General features: G+C 15.4%; 3 protein-coding genes across 3 annotated transcripts, besides 15 other annotated features; 1 reads left to right on the top strand and 2 right to left on the bottom strand. All coding sequences in view use genetic code 6, as the record gives it.

Annotated features, from left to right (window-relative positions):
- Positions 1 to 40: a microsatellite.
- Positions 5 to 60: a microsatellite.
- Positions 26 to 58: a microsatellite.
- An 810-nt stretch (positions 61 to 870) lies between the features above and the next one.
- Positions 871 to 937: a microsatellite.
- Positions 938 to 981: 44 nt separating this feature from the next.
- Positions 982 to 1034: a microsatellite.
- Positions 1035 to 1897: 863 nt separating this feature from the next.
- Positions 1898 to 1944: a microsatellite.
- A 539-nt stretch (positions 1945 to 2483) lies between these two features.
- Positions 2484 to 4652, top strand: IMG5_030060 (hypothetical protein; the record flags this gene model as incomplete). The annotated part of the gene is made up of 7 exons (XM_004039198.1): positions 2484 to 2792; positions 2854 to 3018; positions 3147 to 3265; positions 3312 to 3717; positions 3762 to 4128; positions 4224 to 4360; positions 4413 to 4652. 7 exons carry the CDS (start codon positions 2484 to 2486, stop codon positions 4650 to 4652), a joined length of 1743 nt encoding a protein of 580 aa, XP_004039246.1.
- Positions 2603 to 2636: a microsatellite.
- Positions 2608 to 2658: a microsatellite.
- Positions 3026 to 3113: a microsatellite.
- Positions 3026 to 3117: a microsatellite.
- Positions 3054 to 3117: a microsatellite.
- Positions 4653 to 4714: 62 nt separating the features above from the next.
- Positions 4715 to 5304, bottom strand: IMG5_030070 (hypothetical protein; the record flags this gene model as incomplete). Its single annotated transcript, XM_004039199.1, has 2 exons — positions 4715 to 4967; positions 5018 to 5304. The coding sequence occupies 2 exons, from the start codon at positions 5302 to 5304 to the stop codon at positions 4715 to 4717; spliced, it is 540 nt and encodes a 179-aa protein (XP_004039247.1).
- Positions 5305 to 5354: 50 nt separating this feature from the next.
- IMG5_030080 (hypothetical protein) lies at positions 5355 to 5841 on the bottom strand (the record flags this gene model as incomplete). Its single annotated transcript, XM_004039200.1, has 2 exons — positions 5355 to 5365; positions 5442 to 5841. 2 exons carry the CDS (start codon positions 5839 to 5841, stop codon positions 5355 to 5357), a joined length of 411 nt encoding a protein of 136 aa, XP_004039248.1.
- Positions 5842 to 6235: 394 nt separating this feature from the next.
- Positions 6236 to 6278: a microsatellite.
- Positions 6279 to 7645: 1367 nt separating this feature from the next.
- Positions 7646 to 7683: a microsatellite.
- Positions 7674 to 7717: a microsatellite.
- Positions 7718 to 8434: 717 nt separating this feature from the next.
- Positions 8435 to 8473: a microsatellite.
- The last annotated feature ends 809 nt before the right edge of the window (positions 8474 to 9282 follow it).

Genomic DNA, 9282 nt, shown 5'->3' on the forward strand with positions numbered 1-9282 from the left:
ATAAATATTTATATATATTTATAAATATTTATTTATATTTTTATTTTTTATATATTTTTACATGTATAAATAGCCTTATAATTTATAATATAATTAAAAATTTAATAATTTTCTTATTTTATATTATATATACAGCTAAAAGATGTTTTTATTGGCGATTATTTTGGTGAAGAAGATATAATTTTTTTATAAAAGTAAAGAAACTATTCTGTTTATTGCTAATCTTTATAAGGATTATTACTTTTTATTTAAAAAAAATCTTTTTTAGATTATATTTATTTTCAGAATAACTATTCGAAATAATATATTAATTAAATGTTTGGTAAGAAATAGGATAATATAACTAAAACACATACAAATATTAAATTTTCTTTAGACAATTATGGACAATATCTTGTTAATGAAAATTTTAATAAAAATCCTCATTTAATTTAAAGCGAGTTAGTTATTAAAAAACAAAAAAGTATTTAAAATGATACTATTTTTGAATGTTTTCCTTAAAATAAACAATAAAAGACTAATATTTTACATTCAAAATCTCTCAATATTTTAAGCCCTGCCATAAGTCCATTAAAAGTTGCTTTTTAATAAAAAAAAGGTTTTAATATTTCAGAAATTGCACCAAAAATATAATGTCCACCTTCTTTAAAAGATTTCGAAGATAATTAAAACGCAATAAAATAAATAAAAAGTACAGTTGATATTTAGGAAAACATTAAAATACTAAATTTTAGTACTAAAATGAATTCAATTGAGAAAAATTTGGATGAATCTAAATAAAATAATGAAATTTTATTTAATTATTTTGGTGATGTTGGCTCTAAAAGTATTTTCTTTTTTATTTTTATTTTAAATAAAATAAAAAAGAAATAAATATAAATGTTAAAAAAATGAAAGAAATATTATTAAAAATAAATGAAAAACATGAAAAAAATATAGAAAATTTAAAATAAAAATGCCTTAATTTTATGAGTATAATAGATTAAGAAAATTCTAAAGTAAATAATTAAAAAATTATAAGAAAAAATTCAAAATAACTATATAATTAAGATTATTAACAAATACTTTAAAATCCAATAAAAAACGATGAATTTTTTTAAAAAAAGGACTAAGTAATTATACACAAAAAAAAGAAGAAATTTCTTAATAAAAAAATGAAATTTTTTAAATTAAAGAAAGGCATTTTTCGTTTATTACCTTATTAGAAAATAAAAAAGATGAAATTTCTTAATAAAAATATCAAGAATCTACTATAAAAAAACCAAGAAAATCTTCATATAAAACATAAGAAAAAGTCTTAAATTAAAAAAATAAGAATACTTATTAGTTTCTTTTTTCAAAAAATAAGATTAATAAATACTTAATAATGATCAATATTTGAATAGAAAAATAAGCTTTTATTTATAGAATTAATTTTAGAATAATGTTAAGTTTTCTTTGCCGGTTTCTAGAAGACAAATATTAGTTAATGAATTAAATAAGTAATTAAAAAATAAATAAAGAACAAAAGAAATGTAAATTAATCAAGAAAAAATTATTATTTTATTATAAAAAGAAGTTGATAAAATAGATAAAAAACCTATAAAATTTGTAGTTGTTCCTAAAACTAACTTTTCTTTTAATAGAATTTATTATGATTAGAGAAAAAGAGATTTTTCAACAAATAATTCTCTTCATTTTTAATAATAACCTAAAAATATTTAAACTAAAATTTTTAATAATTAAAAAATTTAGAATGTTTTTTAAAATAAAAAAGAAAACCGTTCTTTAACTTCTTAATATATTTGAACTAATTGACTTATATTTTAAAAAAGTATACTTTTGCTTTATAAGTGTTTTATTGTATGTATTTTAATTTTGTTTTGATAAAATAAATAATTTATATTTAAAATTTTTTTTATTATAATTATTATTATAGATTATATTATTTTAGATTATTTTTATTAATTGAGCTCTTTTAAATATTTTTTATAAAAAATATAATTAAGAACTATTAATATATTAGAAGTTCATATATTATTTTTATATTTTTATATCTAATTATTAAAAACTTATTTCTTGAATATCATTACTACCTCGTATTATAATTATTTCATTTACTTGTTAAATTAAAATAAAAAACTCACTTATAAATTTAATAAAAACAATTTTTAATTATTTTTAATTTAATTGTTATTTATTTAAAAATTTAATATTATAACAATTTATTTTTTATTATCTAAATAAAAATAAATGAATATTAAAAAAAATGCTTAAGCAGACACTCCAATAATTTAAAATGATTAAGGGAAATAATAATTAAACATATAACATAAAAAAAAAATTGAATAACAAAAAAGTGAAAATCCAAGTAAGAAATAAAATTAATTTTTTTAAACTTAAATAAAAAAAGTTTTAAAAATAATATTTAAGTAAAAATACTTATAAGCTTATATGTATTTTTTCTTTATAATATTTAAATAGAAATTAAAAAAATTCAACATATGAGTTCAATTAATTAAAAATTGTCAAAATTTAATAATGGTTTGAATTAAGTTAATATAGATGAAACATAAAAAATAAAAGATATACTTAAATTAATTTTAAAAAGCAAAATATATGATATTTTTATTATTATTTTGATTATTATTTTTATTTGTGTTATGTTTAGTTATTTTGCTTTAGAAAATTAATAAAATGAAAATAATTAATAGATAACATATACCCTTAAAATGTTTGAATTTATAGAATTAAGTTTACTTTTATTATTTTTAACTGAAATTTTAATAAATATATATGTTTATTCATTTAAAGTAAATATATTTAATAAAAAAATAATAATATATATATATAAATATAATATTAAAATCATAGATTTACTTTAGTGATTTAATGTATGTTTTAGATTTTATTATAATAATTTTTTCTATAATAATGCTAATTATAGATATTATTTTACTAAATTAAAACTTCAAAAAAATAACCAAGATTTTAAGAGGGATTTTTAGATTTTTACGTTTGTTTTTAATTTTTAGGAAAGTATAATTATTTATAATATAAAATTTATAATATTAATATAAATAAATATAATATATTTATATATATATATTTTATATATATTTATATATATATATATATTTTATATAATAGATTAATTAATTTTAGAGAATAAAAAAAATAAAAAAATACATTCTTAAATAAAAGCTCCAATAGAGGATGTTTTAGAAATACTGAAAAACTCTAAATAAAATATTGAAGATGAAAATATTAAATAAAAAATAAATTGGTAAATCTTTTTTTTTTAAAAATAGAATAATATATTATATAAAAAGGTGTATTAAAACTATTTCTAAAGGCAATATTTATGAACCAATATTAAAAAATAAAGACGCTAAAAATTGGCGTGACTTTTATTAATAAAAAGTATAAAAAAAACCATCTTAGAAATTAGAATAAGTGAAAAATATCAAATAAAAATTTAATTAAATTTAAATACCAAAAGAATTGGAAATTTCTTTTGTAAAAATTGAAGATGAAAATTTTAATGTTTTTGATTTTTTCGATAAAAACGATAAGGAAAATTTGCCTTTTTTATTAATTTTTTTATTTGGGAAATTCCGTATTTTTGATTAAGAAAATTTCGATCCTTTTTTTTTATTTAATTGGGCATCTAATATAGAAAATGGATATTTAAAAAACCCTTATCATAATAAAATACATGCTTTTGATGTTTTAATGGTAATTTTTATATTTTATATTAGAATTATAATTTAAATTATTAGACTATACATATTTATCTTGAAAAAAAAGAATTTGCCTAAATTACTTAATTAAATTCTTTAGAAATAGCTTAAATTTATATTGCTGCAGCTGCACATGATTACGGGCATCCTGGGTAAAATAACACTTTCTTGATAAATAGCTTACATTAATTAGCTATTTAATATAATGATTAGTCTCCTTTAGAAAATTATCATGCTTATTAGTCATTCCAGATAATGAAAAAAGAAAATTGTAATATATTTTAAGGATTTTAGAAAGAAAGCTTTATAAAATGCCGAGAGAATATAATAAATATGATTCTACATACTGACGCTTTCCATCATTTCGAAGATTTAGGAAAATTTAAAAGTCGAATAAATTCTATAGGTTTAAATTTTTATTAGTAAAATAATATAAATATATATTATTTTTTGTATACATATATATATAAATATTTTTATATATTTATAACTTTTTATTAGATTTTGACCCTATTAATAAAGATAAATAATTATGTATGTTTTTTCTTCTGCATTCTGCTGATATTTCTAATGTAACTAAACCTTGGATTTTATGTAAAAATTGGGCTGAAAGAGTTATGGAGGAATTTTGGATATAAGTAAAATATTTATTAATTAAATAATATTCATACTTATATATATATTTTAAAGGGAGATGTTGAGAAAAGTAATAACCTTAATGTAAGCTTTTTATGTGATAGATATAGTACTAATGTTAGTAAAAGTCAAATCGCTTTTATTGATTTTATCGCTGGACCTTAATTTGATGCTTTATAAATTCTTTTGCCGAAAATAGATTATTAAATTAAGTGTATTTAAGATAATAAAATCAAATGGAAAGCTTTAGAAGATTTTTATGAAAAACAATTAAAATAATAAAATAAAATTTGAAAAAATTTAATTTATACTTTTTTTTTATTTTATTTTATTTTTCTAATAAATAAATATTAAAGTCAAAAAATATTGAGTTTTTTTTTTATATATAAATATTTTTTTAATGTAATTTTATGTTTTTTTTCATTTATTTAATTCCTATTCTAATTTTTAAATACATTTTACTACTGAAAAGTCTTCTTTTGAACCATCTTATTTAACAGCGAAAAAGCATCTTGTATCTTTATATTAGGGATGTACATCGACAGTAAAATGATCTAGATTTTCAATTTTTTATTGTTATTTATCATGATATTTTAATATTTCTCTAACCTATTAAAATGTTTTTAGTATTTAAATATTAAAAAAGACTTTATAATTACCATTTTATGATAAGGTTCAATAATTTTTTAATTATTAGCTGTTCTAGCAAGAATTCCTTTAAAAAGATTTTTAATGGAGTTAATATCTGTATATTTTTCATCGGCAAAATCGAATTCATTTTTTAATTTAAATTCTTTTTTTTTATCTTTTTTTTATTTTTATTGCTACTCTTTTTCTTTTTTTATTTTTATTTTTTTTTTAAAAAAAAAAAATTGTTTACTTTTTCTATCAATACATCCATTGAAATGTTTTCCGTGTAATTCCCAGAATTTTTATAAATCTTCATTTTAAGTCACTTATATATGTACTTTTACACCCTTATCAAGTTCAATTCCATCACTAGTAAGCTTTTTTGTTATTTAAAATAAATAAATATATCATAATTATTCTTATTATATTTTATTTATAAAAAAAAAAGAATACTCTGTCTATTAATTCTTATTTAGTAGTGGCTTTATTCAATGCAAAGTTTCCTTCTATTTTTGCAAATCTGCAATAAGGAGCAACTACTTAATGTTGATTTTCTAATTATTCCTAAATTAATTTCCAATTTGGGACTCCTTCGTGTTCTTTATTGATTGTTATGGTAAAAATTATTCTTTTATTTTTATATAAAAATATTTTTATTTTATTTTCTATTTTTTTTACGGTTCAAATTTTTCTTCAAAATCGCTTTTTGGTTTTTGATTTCCGTTTGTATTGTTTTGCTCTTCTTAAGAAAATTCGGGTAATTTTAAGTTTCCTTTTCTTCTTATAGAGCTTTTGTTTTAATTTAATTCAACTTCGGTTGATTATTCAATAGCTTGGGCAAGTTAAGATACATCTTTTACTCCTAATTTGATTATTTTTTTGCATTTTAATATCAAATTTAAATCTAAAAAGCCCTTTTTTATATTTTTAATTTTATTAAAATGGTTAGTTTTACTTCAGGATTATTTGAGATTTCTTATCTAAAATATTTATCTGTAGCTAAGTTTTTATCTGATAAATAATATTCAATTTATTTTTATACTTCTTCATAATTTATACTCATTTTGCTTTTTATTTTTTTAAGGTTTTTATATTATTTAGTTTAATTAATAATATATATTTATTTATTTTTTATTTATATATTAATACTAATTTTAACCTTTTTTTTTTTAATAGTAGAAGATATAATTTGATTTTTCAAAAAAAAAAAAATAATATTTATTATATTCAATATATATAAAAATATGTTTAAATTTAATTTAAATTTTATTAAAATTGTAATTTAGAATTAAATATATAATAAATAATTCACAAATATTTTATAAAATATATATTTTATATATATTTTTTAAAAGTATAAATATCTATAGTATAATATTCAATTAATATTTCATACATTAATATTCTAACTTTGTTATGGATAACTATAATTGACATGCTATTATTTATTTTAACTTTTCATACTTTAAATATCTAAATTATCTTTAGAAGAGTTAAATTTTTGAATATAGCAACAATTTTAATCACTAAATTCATCTAATTTATCAATAATATCTTACCATTATTTTTCCTCGAGGACTTATGGGGTTTAGTTATCTTTTTATTATTATTATTTAATAATATTTTAATTATTAATTATTATTTATTATTGAATATCAATAGTTTTTTCTTTATTATAAATTTAGTCTTTTAATTCCTCAAGTTTTTTTTATTTTTTAAAAAAAGCCGATTTTCTTTTATCGTTTATTTTTTCAATTTTCTTTTCTAAACTATCTAATGTTACTTATATATTAATTTTTTTGCTTTATTTATTTGGAGACTATAATTAAATAGATTACAGATTATTTGAAATTATGTTTGTGTTTCTCATTGAATTTTTTTACGATTATTAAATAAATTCAACTTTTTAATTTTTTTCTTAAGGTATTTAAAGCTTTTATTTTGCATTTCTTATTGATTTTATATTTTTATTTATGCATGTACCCATTTTTTATATTTTTTATATATATATATATATATACTTTTTTTTTTTTTTCTTTTATTATTCCTTAAATTAATTATTTTTTGTTTGTTTTTTTTACTGTAAAATATTTTAAGTAAATTTTATTTATTTACCTTATTTTTTATTTATATAATGTTTATTTTTAATTATATTGATTTTTAAATTAATATATAATATAATTAATAATTAGTTAAGTTAGTATTATATAATTATATCTATTTTACATGATTTTAAAACGGACTTCTTTTAATTATTAAAAATTAATATAACGATTTTTAATACTTTTTTTTTTTAAATAATAAGAAAAATATAAAACAAAAACTCTCAAAGTAATGAATTAGTCATATACCTTATAAGATAGTTGTAGATTTTTCTATTTTTTATATTAAAAATATTTAAAATTAAAAAATAAATTATTATTTATATTAATATAAAAGTTAATGATTATTTAAATAATAATATAGACATTTTCATATTATAAATATAATATATTTATTTACAATAAAATAAATAAATATTTAAATTTATATAAAAAAAAATTATTTTTATTTTTTAAATTATATTGAAAAGATATAAAAGTGATAAATTAATTTTTATTAAAAACAATAATCAAGATAAAAATATTTTGATTAAAAAAAATAAAATAAAAGTATTATAAAATGATATTATAATTAAAATGAATTATATATTAAATATTTAATAATTTATAAATATTTAAAACTATATATATGTAATATAATTATAATAATTTTATTTATAATTAATCTATATTAACTATAAAAAGGCTTTATTTTAATGCCTATTTAAAATTCTAATTTTATATTTTACTCTATATGTTTATTAATACAATTAAATATTAGATTAATCAATAATTAAACCTTTTAAATAACATTATTAATATAGTAATAATAATTATATATAATTTTGATTAGAAAAACAAATGAAAATAAAAAAATATTTATTTAATAAAATATATAAGGATATAATAAATTATGTAATTTCTTTAAAATTTTTGTTGAAAAAAAAAAATTAAAATAAAATAAAAAATCAATTCAATAAAAGCTTAACATTATTAAATAACTTTTAATTTTATTTTTGTGGTAAAATTGTAAAATCATATGAAACAAAATAAATTATTAATAAATAAAATTAATAATGTTTCAAAGTAATAATAAAATTGATAAAAAGAAATGTTGTTAAATATGTAATATTAAATTTGGTATTACAGTACATAGACATGTATGTAAGCGCTGCTAAGCACTCATATGTTCCTAATGTACAAAAGAAAAAGCATAGGTATTACATAAAATATTATTAAATATGTTTTTAATTAGATTATTTTATATTATAATAAATCTAATCACAAAATATGTCTTAATTGTTCAGACGATTATCATCATAATATAGATTTAAGAAATTCAGTAATATTTTTAAAAAAATGAACTATATAAGAAAACCAAATATAAAATAAAACCATAATATACAAGGCTAAATTAAAATGGGGATAAAATAGTAATATAACAAAAAAATGGTTAAAAAGTATAAATTGTGTAGAGTAAAACATAATATTTATTAATTTTGTTTTGTTAAAGAATATTTTTTTAGAAATTGTTAAGAAGAATTTATTTAAATTTTAAAAAATTTAATGACTTAGAATAATAAGAAGAAACTATTTTCGAATTAAAATATTATTTAATATAAATATAATAAGTAAAAGATTTTTTTATTATTATTATTTTTTCCATATAAATAAAAATATAAAGTACTTTGAAAATTTAGAAATAAACTGTAATATATCTTTTTTAGAAATGATATATAAAACAGCACTTGATTAAGGAATAAATTTATCATAAATGAAAGAATAAGTGACAAATGTAATGAAATGTTTTTATATGAATTTTATAGATTAAGAAATATAACTATAATTTAGATAAGTAAAATTTATTTATTCGTTTTGTTTTTTTTTTATGTTAAATAAATAAAGGAATATTTAGAAACTGCTATATTTTTAATGCTTTTTTGCTCTGAATATAATTCTTGGAGAATAATGAAAGAAATATATGGAATAATAATTCCAATTGAAAATGTATGTCATTTATCTAGTACAAATAGTATATAATATGGAGATAAAAAATTAATAAAGTTTTTAATGGGAAAAATTTAATATGATTTAAATTCTTAGGAATGTAATAATATATTTTAATTTATTAAAAATTAAGGAATAAGGATTCTTAATTCCTTATTTATTAATTAAGTTAATTTCTAGATTTCTTTTTAAATTTTTAACTAGAT

This window comes from Ichthyophthirius multifiliis (assembly GCF_000220395.1).
Source record: "Ichthyophthirius multifiliis unplaced genomic scaffold scaff_1120509249761, whole genome shotgun sequence".
NCBI lineage: Eukaryota > Ciliophora > Oligohymenophorea > Hymenostomatida > Ichthyophthirius > Ichthyophthirius multifiliis.